The 15303-nt window shown below is 38.3% G+C and overlaps 1 protein-coding gene across 1 annotated transcript in view; it reads right to left on the bottom strand.

The window, feature by feature from the left end:
- The window catches only part of LOC149283399 (UDP-GalNAc:beta-1,3-N-acetylgalactosaminyltransferase 2-like), a 51286-nt gene that overhangs the window by 7759 nt on the left and 28224 nt on the right, over positions 1–15303 (bottom strand). The window contains exons 7-9 of the mRNA XM_089497642.1: positions 14234–14312; positions 13158–13341; positions 12886–13011 (exon numbers count right to left, since the gene is read on the bottom strand). Of these exons, the coding sequence (XP_089353768.1) occupies positions 12886–13011; positions 13158–13341; positions 14234–14312 (389 nt within the window). The remainder of the gene's footprint in view (positions 1–12885; positions 13012–13157; positions 13342–14233; positions 14313–15303) is intronic.

Genomic DNA, 15303 nt, shown 5'->3' with positions numbered 1-15303 from the left:
TGCCCCTGTTTAATGATCAAATTTATGCTCGGCAACATCTCTTTACATTACAGATTGTATGATTACAGACATACCCCATAAAGATATTTTTTATGTTCTAGAGGGCCCATTTTCCCTTTATCTGGGGGTGTTTCCCGCTGCCGTCATCGGGACCGCCCACCGACGTCATTGGGCACTCCTGGCCGCGTCCCGCAAGGGAAGGCTCCGGGTAGCCGGAGCCCAGAAGTTCCCAGGTATGCTGCAAACCCTAAGAGACATCCCGGAAATCGATTGTTTTTGAGAGTGAGCGCAAGAAAAGTGTTCAAATTATGACTATTAAATTATTTCTCGTGCAGTGGCCAGTGACGTCACCTCCCTGAAATGATTTTTTTCAGGTTGGGATGTCTGTAGATATGGCTTCACATGTTTGGGGGTAGTAAACGGGGCAAGAGGTTATACTTTTAACTTTTAAGTATGTAACTTTTTTTATTATTTTTATTTTATTGCACTACTAAAAAACTACTAAAAGGTGCAATATGGATATAGATACCTCTCCACTCGCACATGTTATTATGCCAATAATGTCACAATTACATCACTTATTTCACTTAGTTTTGTTTTTAATTTGTGTTTTCTTATAGTAAAACAAAATAAATTTTCATATTATTCCGTGTGTGAGATCGGCCAGTAGGAGCTAGACAGACCCTGCAGGGCCTATCCTGTCCTCCGATGATGTCTCCCAGAAGGGAGTACTTGATGGTGTCTATAGGGGGCAGGGAGGATTAAATTCACAGTGGACTTGCCACCTATTAAAATTCTAAAATAAATGAAGCTCGCTATATTTTAAAAAGAAAAAAACAGAATATATAATACATCATATATGTATCATTCTACACAATAATAATAAAAAAAAAAAATCAAACAATAAGACAAAACTACCGAAGTAATGTTCTTGATGGGTAAGACTCCAAACCTGTCCAGCAATGATGCAGCAGTTGTTTGAGGGTTAAACAACACATCTTGTATGATTAATACAGTATCTTGCCACAAGCCACCCACAAATGCTTAAGTTCTGTCAAATCTTACTGGTGTTTCTGATGTCCTCATGCCCCCACATATCCTCTCCCTCTCAGTATAGCATTCCTACACCAACTCTAACTCTAGAGGGTTGTAGTGAGTGGCGTATATTCAGAATAAGGTCTTGTTACCAGTGGGATACCTCAGGGATCTGTACTTGGACCCATTCTCTTTAATATTTTTATTAGTGATATTGCAGATGGACTTGATGGAAAGGTATGTTTATTTGCTGACGACACAAAAATTTGCAACAGGGTTGATGTTCCTAGAGGAAGAAGCAAAATGGCAAACGATCTAGGAAAACTGGAAAAATGGTCAGAGCTGTGGCAATTGGCATTTAATGTAGATAAATGGAAAGTAATGCACCTTGGGCATAAAAACCCAAGGGCAGAGTATAGAATATTTGATACTGTCCTAACCTCAACATGCGAGGAAAGGGATTTAGGGGTAATTATTTCTGAGGATTTAAAGGTAGGCAGACAATGCAGTAGAGCAGCAGGTAATGCTAGCAGAATGCTTGGTTGTATATGGAGAGGTATTAGCAGTAGAAAGAGGGAAGAGCTCATTCCGTTGTACAGATCACTGGTGAGACCTCACTTGGAGTATTGTGTACAGTACTGGAGACCATATCTCCAGAAGGATATAGAAATGTTGGAGAAAGTGCAGAGAAGGGCTACTAAAATGGTTTATGGATTACAAGATAAACCTTACCAGGACAGGTTAAAGGATCTTAACCTATATAGCCTGAAAAAAAGACGGGACAGGGGGGATATGATAGAAACATTTAAATACTTAAAGGGAATCAACAATAAATTAATATCCTTAAACAGTAATGAGTCATATATAGATCCTTCTTCATAATACCTTACAATCATACACATACACGCAGAACGCAAACAATCAAGAGTGGGGGTGGGAGGGGTAGAGGTTAGGTTGTCAGTAACTATAATATACTCCGAAGACACTATACCCATTGGGGTCTTTCATTCGTAGATACCTAATACAATCCGCTATGTGCAAACTTAAAAAAACATGGAATTTACTCCAATCTAATGATATAACTAAGAGGTGGATTCAAATTTATTTTCTTCAATAATTAAATTCCAAGAGTAATACAAATTCAGACTGATATAGGAGAACTCAAGAGAATTAAGGTTAGCACCCAAAAGATGATTTCTATGTGGTAGAGACAAAATCGTTTAAATGAGTATCCGTAATATAGTTAAACCACAAAGACCATATCTGATTATATCTAGACAAATTTTGATTCATCAAATAGAAATATTTCTCCATCTTAGCTTGATGAGTTATTTGGTTGATTATTTCTTTCCAAGTAGGAGATTCAGCTTTCCTCCATACTCTAGCAATACATATTTTAATAGCTAATAAGATGTTAACTGCCAATAATTTATATGCACTAATTGAGGGAGGAAGAGCTAGATGAAAAAGCCAGGTATAAGGACGGATGGAAAAATTGCATTTAAAAATAAACGAGAGAAGCTTAGCAACTTCTAACTTAATAGTATCCAATTTGCAACAGGCCCACCAAATGTGCAATTGAGTCCCCTCCTCATAGCCACATCTCCAACATAAGTTGGAGCTTGCATTAGAGAATTTACTTAACCGGGAGGGAACTAAATACCAGCGATGTAGCAACTTAAAAAACATCTCTTGGATATTAATTGCATGCACCGCATTCCTGACTTGTGTCCAAGAATCAGCCCAGCTCTCTATAGGTAATATAACCTCACAATCAATTTGCCATTTTTCTACGGAAGCAGGTATTATGTCATTCTTTTGCCTATCAAGATAAGATGACATCAAAGAGATACATTTTTCCCCCCGATGCTTATTGATTAATAGATCTTATTCTGAAGGAGGATGGACCATCTTGGAATTCAGAAAATGTTTCAATCTAATGTATAGAAATAATTCTTTATCAGGAAGCTTAAATTTAGTTTGTAACTCAGAAAAACTAAGAAATTAGTCATTCACTTGTAAATCTCCAAGTATACTGATATTATTTGAGGTCCAGTTTAATAAGTCAATATTCTGGATATAATATTTAAGGACCTTCAAAGGGGTAAAAGTTGTAAATTCCGCATCTATACTTTCAAGTGATCTAAACTTATAACTTGTTTTTATTGCGTCCGTTATGATCGGATTCATAGGATTTACTTTTTTCGAAATAGAGGGTCTAAGCCAGAAGAAATTAAATAGATCATACTCGTTTGCCTGATTACGTTCGCAATATAACCATCCCAGATTTGTATCCTTTTTAATATCCCAAAATAGGACATGTGTAAACATTACAGCTTCGTGCAACATTCTAATATCTGGAAATCCCAGACCCAGATATCTATAACTTCTTTTTATTATTTTCTGACTTATTCTTGATTTACCTGATTTCCAAACAAAAGAAAGAGCCATTCTAGAGAATTTATCCAAAATGTAACCCGGCACTCGAAGAGGTATTGTCCTAAATAGATATATAATTTTAGGGATTAAGTAAGATTTTACCATATTAATTCTGCCAAGCCAAGATAACTCTATTGATTTCAATTTTTCTATAGAAGAAGCAAGATTATTCAATACAATTTCATAATTCAAGAATACTGTAACGTACCTGACTGCTGGTTCCTCCGGGTCCGCGGATCTTCAGCCGCCGCGGAGAAGAGGGAGACCGCCGGCTTCATCACAGCGGCATCAGCCGCCACGGAAGAGGGGGAGACCCCCCACCTTGCCGCAGCAGCCTCAGCCGCCACGGAAGAGGGGGAGACCCCCCACCTTACCGCAACCGCCACAGCCGCAGCGGAGAAGGGGGAGACCCCCCGCCCTACCACAGCAGCTTCAACCGCCGCGGAGGAGAGGAAGACCCCCCTCCTCCGCAGGACAGCTTCTGCCGCCGCGAGGACGGGGAAGACCCCGCAACTCCACACGGCAGCCGCCGCCTTCTGGAGACTGGTCCGGTCCTGCCGAGCGTACACGCTCTTCTGCACGCCACCTAGTGGCGCCAGCCGGTACTACCGGTCCTTTTAGAAATTTGAGATCTCGCCAACCCCAAGATGGCCGCGGACCGGAAGTGACGTAACAACATTTTGAATTCATGGCGGGAAAATGCTAATTGAAGTCTGCACTTCCTCTTTCTATTTAAGAGCCTCTGAAACCTTCCAGCCTTGCCTTCTGATGGTTGTACCTATCTTGTATAGTGTCATCTCAGTACGCGTTCCTGTTACCGATTCCTGGCATCTGACTCCGGCTTACCTCACGACTATCCTGACTTCTGGCTTCCTGACCTCGGCTTACCCTGCAACGATCCTGACTTCTGGCTTCCTGACCCTGGCTTGCTCATTGGCTATTCTATACGGGACTCTGGTGTTCTGTCTATTGGACTTGCACACGCTGTTCTACCTGATTACAGGTTCTACCTTACGCTGTGCGTGACAAATACTAATTTTTTTAGAACAATAATTTAATTCCAAGATAGTCAACCGACTCTTTTAAACAATCTAAATGATATTGGTCCGCAAAAAAATTCTTTTGAGCAAAAGAGATATATGCTGAGATCACCTGGGTCTTAGCAAAGTTCAATTTATAATTCGAGTATAGACTGAATTCTCGGATAGCTGGTAGGGCCGCAGGGACTGATACATCTGTGTTTGTCAAAGTAAGTATAATATCATCAGCGTATAGTGTTATTTTAAAGGATTGTTCTTTAATTCTTATCCCTTCGATATCTTGTAATGATCTAATTTGAATTGCCGAGGGTTCAATTGTTAACGCATAAAGCAAAGGTGCGAGCGGACACCCCTGTCGAGTGCCATTGGCGATATCAAAAAATGTAGAATTTAAAGCAGGACCTGTAACTTTAGCAGTAGGATTACTATATAGAGCCATTGTACTCGATTAAAAAAATCCCGTAATCCCTACCGCATCCAGAGTCGCACTCAAAAAATTCCAGCTTACCCTGTCGAACGCCTTCTCGGCATCTAAAGCGAGGAACACTGAAGGAGTGCGAGTATAATGCACCTGCGCAATCAAATCTAATAATTTCCGAGTATTATCTTCCCCGTTTCTGCCACTAATAAAACCAGATTGATCTGGATGTATCAGATCCATTATTACTTTACTTAATCTCTTTGCTAAGATTTTAGAGTAAATCTTTGCATCTACATTTATCAAAGAGATCGGTCTATAGTTTGAGAGAAAACAGGGATCCTTCCCTGCCTTTGGGATTGGACAGATAGAAGCTTGGAGGAAATCTTTGGTGGCTACACCATCCTCTCCAATCTTATTGAAGACCCTCAACAAAAGAGAAGAAATCAAAGGATCCAACGATTTATAAAAAATTGCTGTATACCCATCTGGGCCAGGTGATTTCCCATTCTTTAGATTTAAAATAGCTTCTCTTATTTCACATAATGAGAAAGGTCTATTAATATATTCAGCTTTTTCTCTAGATAATTTTGGAATTGGAAGATTACGCAGGAAACATTCAATACGAGTGAGCGATATATCTCTTGATCTCAGATTATAAAGAGATTTATAATAACCTCTAAAGGCTTCTGCAATTTGTGAGGGGTCCAGCAGTACATTATTGTTTACTATTAATTTTTTTATTCTATATCTTTGAATTACTGACTTGATTTTATTAGTTATGCACTTATTCGGGCGATTATTATCATAATACCACCTCTGTTTAGAATACGAGATGGCTCGCTCTAATCTCTCATCCAATTTAATTTTAATCTCCCTCTGAATAATTATTTCCTTAGTCAGATCCAAAGTGGGATTTAGTTTATTGGTGCGTTCGACCTTTGCCAGTGCTATATAAAGTTCAGACATAGTTCTGCCTTTTTGCTTATTAATGAAGGCATCAGTTTTTATTAAATACCCTCTTAATGTGCATTTAAATGCCCCCCATAAAGTAGAATCTTGAACAGAACCGTTGTCATTTATCTGCATAAATTGCTGAGCTTCTTTAACCCCTTCGCGACCTTTGCCGGTCCTGAACCGTCAAAAAATTAAATAAGCTTAGAAAGTGATCAAGGATCACTTTCTTCGCTTAAACGGCCTTGCTGCAATGCCTCGATGTCGAGGCATTCAGCAAGGCCGAGATCGGCATCGGGGGCCATGTCTGGCCCCTCCCCGGTGCGTCAACAGCCGCCATACATTGTATGGCGGCGGACGCCCGTTTTAAAAGCGCTTAGGAGGCGATCAACGATCGCCTCCTAAACTTAAATGGTGTCGCTGGAATGCCTCGATCAGGAGGCATCCAGCGACACCAAACACTTACCTCTGGGTGGGCTGTGACCGCTCCGGAGAGCGGTCACAGCCGCCGCTGCCGGTGATCTTTGCCATCAAGCAAGATGGCGGCGGCCCGGGAAATAAAACAATAAAGACGAAAAAGTTCGCTAGAGGGTCTCCAGACCCTCTAGAGAACTGGCTCCACTTGCTGGTTGAATACAGGTACTGCATTCAACCATGCAAGTCAATGGAGCCCAGCTTTCTAATCACTATGTGATTAGTAAAATATTCAAAAAAAATAAAAATAAATAAAAAATGGAAAAAAAAATAAAAAAAAAATGTGCTAACATTTAAAAATAATTATGCAGTGATGTCACTAGATGAACCATCCAGTACCAGCAAAATGTGTAAAAAAAAATATAAAAAAAGTATTAAAAAAATAAAATTAAATTAAAAAATAAAGTTTATTATTTTGAGCAAGTGCTAAAATTTCTCAAAAATCTCAACAAAGAGTTAAAATAAAAGCACTTCAAATACCCAAGGGGTGTCTAATATATAAAAAAAATGGCTGATGGGGTAAATTGGAGTGGCCTAGCTCAAAGATAGGGCATAGGTACAGACTGACCAAAATGGAGAAAAAAAGCGCACTTCCCAAATGTGGCATTTTAAATCTCAAACAACCCGACAAACCCATGCATGTCGGGTATCACTGCACTCAGGAGATGTTCCTGAACACACATTGGCGTGTTGTTTGACAGTGGCATATACCAGGACCTGTATATCTATAACTAAAGTACAATTTGTGTGAAAAAAAAATAAAAAAAATTACTATTACAAAGTTTGACAAAGTGTAGTTCTATAATTGGTGCATGGAAAGGGTTAAAATAACAGCATTTGGAATACCCTGGGGTGTCTAGTTTTCAAAAATATATGGTTTGAATGGGTTAAATTGAGTTAACCGGCTTCAAAGATATTCCAAAGAGGAGAGGGAGGCACAATGACCAAATGACCACCTGAATTACGCATGCCCCAAAAGTAGCCTTTTACCAGCCAAACAATCTGACAAACCCATGCATGTGGGGTATCGCTGTACTCAGGAGATGTTGCTGAACACATATTGTGGTGTTGTTTGACAGTGACATATACCAGCACCTGTATATCTATAACTAAAGTACAATTTGTGTGGAAAAAAAAATAAAAAAAATTACTATTACAAAGTTTGACAAAGTGTAGTTGTATAATTGGTGCATGGAAAGGGTTAAAATAACAGCATTTGGAATACCCTGGGGTGTCTAGTTTAAAAAAATATATGGTTTGAATGGGTTAAATTGAGTTAACCGGCTTCAAAGATGTTCCAAAGAGGAGATGGAGGCAGACTGACCAGATTTGTTAAAAAAGATTTGGAAATCATAAAACGCTGCTTGTACTTATTGCCCTATAACTTACAAAAAACAGCAAAAAAACAAAAACATTGGGTATTTCTAAACTCAGGACAAGTAGTAGAATCTATTTAGCTAGTTTTTTTACTTGCTTTTTTAGGTGAGTAAAAGATTTTTCAAATAAAAGTCATAAAATGTGTTTTTTTTTCAATTTTTCACCATGTTTTTTTAATTTTTTTTATAGTAAATAAGATGATACGATCAAAATAATGGTATCTGAAGAAAGCCCATCTTGTCCTGAAAAAAACAATATATAACTTATGTGGGTACACTAAATGGGTGAGGAGAAAATTACAGCTGAACACAAGCACCACAAAAGTGTCAAAACAGCCTCGGTCCCACAGGGTACAAAACGAAAAATGAGCCCGGTCCTTAAGGGGTTAAGAAGATTTTGTTTATATAAGTCAGATTTAAAATTGAACTCATTCAGTCTCCATCCCGGTCTAGCGTTATGTTTAAGTTGATCATTCAAAGAAAAAAAAACTGGTGCATGATCAGACCAGGAGATATTCCCAATACGAGATGAGATACAATTTTTTAAAACTACTAAATTAGTATATACTGCATCAATCCTTGAATAGGAGAGATGTCTATTAGAAAAAAATGTATAATCTTTTTCTGAAGGGTGTTGGGTCCTCCAGATATCAAATAAATTATAATTTTCAATGAGTGTGGACAGTCTCCGAGCCATAGTCCCTGCGGCCCTGTCAGAAGATCTACTGTCTCTTAGTTTCTTATCTAAATCCACATTTAAGACACAATTCAAATCTCCTCCAAATAATAAAATACCTCTTTTAACTTCCTCCGTTCTTTTAATAAGTAACGTCAGAAATTTCACCGGATAATCATTAGGAGCATAGGCATTAACCAAAGTGTAGATTACATCGTTTAATTTACATATCAATATAACATATCTACCAAGCGGATCCCTCTCATGAAATATGTAATCAAACTTCATTTCAGTAGCCAAAATTATCGCAGCTCCCCTTTTTTTTTGGTTGATAAATTAGATGAATAAATAATAGGGTACTTTTTAAATTTCCAGTATGTAGGGCCTCTATCATCCCAATGTGTCTCCTGCACAAAGCAGATCGATATCTTTTCTCTAATTAAGGTTTCATATAAATACATCCTCTTTTGAGGTGTATTTAAACCTTGGGCATTTATAGTAACTAAGTTTATCTTTCTCATTTTATGTTAAACTTCACCCCATAGTGTCTGATCAAAGTTCTCCTGATCAACCAATAACCCTCTACCACCAGCCCACCGCCACGACAACTTACAAACATACCTTTCATACTCAAGAGATACAGAAAATTATGCATCTCCAGCTCTGATACCAGAATAAAATCAGAGCACACTCAGGTGGAGATGCGAGGGGATAGAGGAATGGCGAAAAAATCTGGCTCGAAAAAAAAAAAAAAAAGAAATAATAAAAAAAAATTCACAAATTAGTGCACAACAACATCGTTTCATACTCTAGTGCTCTATAATAATCTTGTTATTACCAGATAAGTAATATAACAGTATCACCTATACCATGTTCACAAGTTAATAATCTGTGCTCTATTATATGTTCCCTTAATATATCTGACTCTCCAATTAATTAATCGTCAGCTAGGCACCATATTTCAGTGTTTTACATAACCAATTTATAAAAACCTTAAATATTTAAAAAAAAATTCATAAAGTGCTAATATATAGTATCCATTCTAAAATAATCATAATACTATCAAATATCTTAAGATATAAGAACAGTGTTAATATCCCCTTTACAGTATTCATATTTATTAAACTAAATTTAATACAAAAATTCCCTCAATTCATGAGCAGATCATTATAAATCCGTGCTTTAAATATCCACTTTATATAATATTCATTCTGTGCATAATGTATCAACTTCTATAAAAAAAAAAATTAATAATCTGTGCTCTATTTTGTGTTCCCTTAATATATCTGCCTCTCCAGTTAATCAATCTTCAGCTAGTCACTATATTTCAATATTTTATATAGCCAGTTTGTGTAACCATAAATATTCCTAATGTGTAATCTTCTCTAAAAAGAGAGAAGAAAGAAGGAAAAATAAATAAAGGATAATAAGTAAGTTAAACCGCTTCATAAAGTGCTAGTATATAGTATCTGTTCTAAAATAATCATAATACTATCAAATATATTAAGATATAATAGCAGTGTTAATATCCCCTTTTCAGTATAGATAATTATTAAACTAAATCCAATATATAAATTCCCTCAATTCATGAGGAGATCACTATAAATCCGTGCTTTAGATATCCGCTTTATATAATATTTATTCTGTGCATAAAGTGACAACTTCTATAAGAAAAGAAGAAAATAAATAAATAAATAAAGTAGATAAATTTCGAGCGTAAAAAATGCAGCTTCACTTTGTTAATTATGTTCTGTTAATTATATTTGTTCTTCAGCCTGTACTAGAAAAGCTTTTGCCTTTTCTGGGTCTTCAAAAATATGTTCTTGGTGTCGAAATGTGAAGAGTAATCTGGTTGGGAAAAGCCATCTGTAAGTAATTCCCATCTTCCTCAGAATAATCTGAGAATTTACGTCTGCTGTTTCTTGTTGACAAGGATAAATCTGAAAACAACAATAATTCTTTATACGGGTCCGGAAATTGCCTGGTTCTAGCCGCCTTCATCGGTAGATCTCTGATTTTATAGTTATTACAACATATGATCACATCTCTTGGTTTCTCCATATTGAGGAGATTTCTTGGTTTTGGTAATCTGTGGATGCGCTCAAATGGGAAGTTTCCCAGATTATCCTCTTTAATCACTGAGGAGGCCCATTTTTTACAGAATATCTCTAACCGGTCGTTAGTGACATCCTCAGGAATACGTCTTATATGAAGGTTTCTTCTCCTTGATCGATCCTCCATATCTGTTACTTTAATCTCTAAGTTTTGCAATTGTGCTTTCAAAAGTTTATTATGTGCATATAGTTGTTCTACTTCATTCCTCAATGATTGTGTCTCAGTCGACAGTCTACTCATATTTTCTGAAATTAAATGGATCTCTTGCTTGAGATCTGAGATATTTTCCTTAAGATCGACTTTGATTTGCTCGCGGAGAGTTTCCAAAGCTTTTGTTAGACTTTCGTTAAAGGTTAGTTCCATGGAATCACCAGAACTTTCAAGATTTGTTCTCTCAGGAGTTGCCATCAACCCAGGTAACGATTTCCTGAGTATATTCGCAGCTTTTGGAGAATAATATCCGCTTATTGCACTCATTGCCTTTGTGTTAGTACTTTGAAGCTTTTCTTTGTCCCTCTCCTTTTCTTTATCCTTTTTCGGCGGCATTATAGAAACGGTATGTGTGATATCCAGCGAGTTATTTATTTATTTATTTTCCTTCCTCCTTCCTTCCTTTTTCTTTCACAGATGGTATATTGCTCAAGAAGTTATAATCAAGTATAGCCTTTAAAGCTCGATATAGTAATATAAAGTAAAAAGGAAAACCCTTTAGATTTTCAGCTTATAGATTGCATTAGAATTTCTCCAGTCACTCTTAGTATCAAAATCTCTATCTTGGATGCTCTCCTAGTATCAAAAATCTCTATCTGGAGAGTCCACAAGTAAAGGAGGTATAGCTTTTGTGTCAAGATTTCCTTATCATGGGCAGACAAGAAAGTGAAAGAGCTGTATACCTTTATATATACAGTTTATACATTGCAATAGAGTTTCTCCACTCTCTCCTTGTTTAAGATTCTTCTTTTCACAATTTAGCTTACAGGGCCCACTTAGGCCCACCAAAGTAGATCAGCCATTTAGTTCCACAATTTTACTTTACTTATTACTTTCTCCTTGAAAACCACTCAGCATAAACAAAAGGAAATACATCCCCAGTCTCTACATGCGATTCAAATTTCTTTTTTTTTTTTTTCTTTCTTTCTTCTCCTTATTCTTATTCTTCTTTCCCTTTCCTTTCTTTTTTTTATGCTCTATAGTACCTCCAAACAGCTGCTATCAAATGAAGGATTGAAGGCCCACAACCCAGCAAGTCTGTCTCTGCACCACTCCCGCTCTCTCAAAAGCCTCCAATTCAGCTCGCAACGCTGGTACTTCACAGTCTTTCACAATTTTTTTTATTATTTTTTTTCTTTTTATTTTTCTTATTTACCTTCTCTTCTTTTTTTTCCACCTCCAACCTTCACCTCTTCAACGCTTCACCGCTGGCCATTTCGGCGTTTCACCGGTTCACCGCTCGCCGCTCACCGGTTCAGCACCTCGCCGCTTCACCGCAAAGGCTTAAGCCGAGGTTGCAGGCTGCTGCCTCAGGCTGGAAAAAGCCGCCGCCAAAGAGAAGGGAAGCGCCGCTCACAGCTCCCAGCTAGTTCGCGCCATTCCTCGCCCCTCGACGCTCAACCACGCCTCCAGTACGTGCGTCCTACGTCACTACCATCTCCCCCTCTCTTCTACCATCATTAACTCTTCTGACTTACGTACATGCGCTGTACTTCTCTGGAATTTCCTCCCCGTTCTTTCAGACTCTTCCTTGTATGATAAATTTCAAAAGTGCTCTAAAACCCCACCTTTTCAGAGAGGCATATCACCTTTCCTCCTAACATTCTCAGCCAGCATACTAATCAAGCCACCTTCAAGACCGACCTCTGCACGACATTCTTGCATTAATCAACTCATCCAAGCAGTCCTCTCTTACTGTCTTACTCCCACGTTCAAGTATCAACTAAATTGTATGCTCACAAGAGCAGGACCCTCTCTTCTTTCTGTACCGTTATATGTTAGTGTTTTATGTCATTTAAAATTATTTTCACTACCTCATATTATAACAGCGCAACATAATCTACTGGCACCACATAAATAAATGTAATGACTAAGCTAACCCTATTTGCAAGAAAGGCGTATTGCAACAGGTCTTTCATAAGCTAAGGTGAAGTGGAAACTCCAACTTTCCACAATTATCACAGTTTAGTGGAGAAACTCCCTCGTGTTAACAAGTTTTCCTCTACTGTTGATTTAGTTTTTCATGCGTTTCTAGGTGTCAAGCCATTGTCAAAAGTTTTTTTTTGTGGTTCAAACCTTTCATATCACAAATCAAGAATAATTACTTTGGTAAGCATATTATAGTATGTCAAAATGACATATACTTACTTTCCCCACCACGTGTTTGAAGCTTCTAACTTCTTCTGTTCAATCATATTAAACACATTCTCAATGTCGATGTAACAGTCATCATCAGTCTTCAACAGAAACTCAAACCTGGTAAATTCTACTGTCCTGAAACAAGTAACGATTTTATTAATGTATGAGGTGAGGTTTATTCATAAAATGTTTCTGGTTATTGAAATTCTTTTGCTATTAGAAATTATATTTATTATTACTTTTTGACCTAAAATATAGCGAGGTAAAAGCAAACCACTTACCAGCTATAGAAATGAAGCAGTTTAGAAGGGACGCTTCTGTAAGTGTCTACGACAGGAACAAAAATAATATCTTGAAAAGTTGTGCTTTCCTCCTGCAATAAGGCATCCTCTTTTTCAAGTGCAGATAAATGGTTTAGAAGTCTCTCTGGATGAGTCTGGAGATTTTGCAAAAGAGTGTCACCCTCTGGAGGGAAAATGCAATATGTAAGTGGAGAGACAATTACTTGTCCTGCTACCATGACATTAAATGTCTTTTTCTTATTAGGTAATACCACCATGTAAACAGAGCTATCTTTAACATTAACTGTACCCTGGGCAAGCATTTGCTGACACATGCCAGATACCCCCCCACACACCTGTTCACAAGCATGCAGTCACACCCTCCACCCCAACACCAAAAAAAAAAAGCCACAAAGAAACAGAAGAACTTGCTGACCCTGCGTTTTAGGAGGAGACAGTGAAGTCTTCCATCCTCCCAGCACACGGCCTGGTTGTAGGAGTCATCCAAGCCCTAGGGGGTCCAGGTGACCCATGCAACCTCTTCCACACAGGCATTCGCCACGTGGTCATTGTGGGCACAAGGAGCAGCTGCCCATTTTGCCACGCATTATAGCTGCCCTATTTAGGACACACAAAAGCCTAAAGCCTGCCCTCTTAAATAGGGTGAGGTCTGCAAACCACAACATCAAAAATTTATTTTCCATATATTGTGAAAGCATAGGATTCCGCTTAGTCTTCTTTATTAACCCCTAAAATGCCATGATCATTCAACACTGTCACTCTTATGGAGCGATCAGGCAGCAGGGGAATGTTGTGGCAGGTCCCCCACTTCTGTGGGGGTCCAAGCTACAAACAGCCCCCTTCCCTGAAGCTGCGTGTGAGAACACTGTTTACCAGCGACTGCGTGTTGAGCCTGTAAAATTGCTCATGTAAGGAGGTAACTTCACATAACATGTAACATGGTAGCTTCACCATGAATTACGAAATGCCAACCAAAAGGATGTTTAAATGCTACGTGGATCATTTGTGTAGTACAAGTAGAAACCAATGATAAAATACATTAATAGCAAGCTTACCATGAATTGTATATGTAAAGCCTCCCGCAATGCCCTCGACACCCTCCGTAAATTCATATGGCAATAGTCCTTCTTCAACCTAAACCAACCATGGAAAGCAGCGTAAAGTGTCAATGCCATGTTGGATAACTAAATTAAATCGTTACATAATTGGTAAACGCAGATCATAAACGCCACTGAAATACTCTGCTACAATAGGAAGCCTCATAACAGTAAGAGATCTCTTGGAGTCTAGTCTAGTAGATCAGGGTGTGGCAGTGGATATAATCTACTTGGATTTTGCCAAGGCATTTGACACAGTTACACACAATAGGTTAGTATTCAAACCGAAAGAAATTGGTCTAGATGCAAATTCTTGTTCTTGGGTAGAATAAGGCTTACAGATAGAGTACAGAGATAAATGGTACATCTTCAAGCTGGTCATAAGTGGTGTTCGTCAGGGTTCTGTCCTGGGACCAATTTTATTCAACATATTTGTAAATGACCTTGCAATAGGCGTTGAAGGACATGTTTCCGTATTTGCAGATAACACTAAACTGTAAAGTAATACAATATGAGCAGGATATTACTTTGCTGCAGAGGGATATAGATAGACTGGGGGACCAGGCACACAAACGGCAGATTCAATTTATTGTAGTTAAATGCAAAGTTATGCACTTTGGGGTAAGGAATGCACAAGCAACTTACACCTTAAATAGTAGTGAATTAGGGATAACAACAAATGAGAAAGATTTGGGAATTGTTATAGAAGACAAACTAAGAAACAATGTGCAATGTCAGTCAGCAGTTGCTAAGGCCATCAGATCCCCATCTCTCACACTATCTACCCTCTCCCTACCCTCTCTTCTCACACCATCTACCCTCTCCCTACCCTCTCTTCTCACACCATCTACCCTCTCCCTACCCTCTCTTCTCACACCATCTACCCTCTCCCTACCCTCTCTTCTCACACCATCTACCCTCTCTTCTCACACCATCTACCCTCTCCCTACCCTCTCTTCTCACACCATCTATCCTCTCCCTACCCTCTCTTCTCACACCATCTATCCTCTCCCTACCCTCTCTTCTCA

Source organism: Sceloporus occidentalis, unplaced genomic scaffold, assembly GCF_023333645.1.
Source record: "Sceloporus occidentalis isolate IW3139 unplaced genomic scaffold, rSceOcc1.0.p SCAF_105, whole genome shotgun sequence".
NCBI lineage: Eukaryota > Metazoa > Chordata > Lepidosauria > Squamata > Phrynosomatidae > Sceloporus > Sceloporus occidentalis.
Note: the sequence above shows the minus strand (reverse complement) of the source record. Positions and strands in the feature narration are given on the sequence as shown.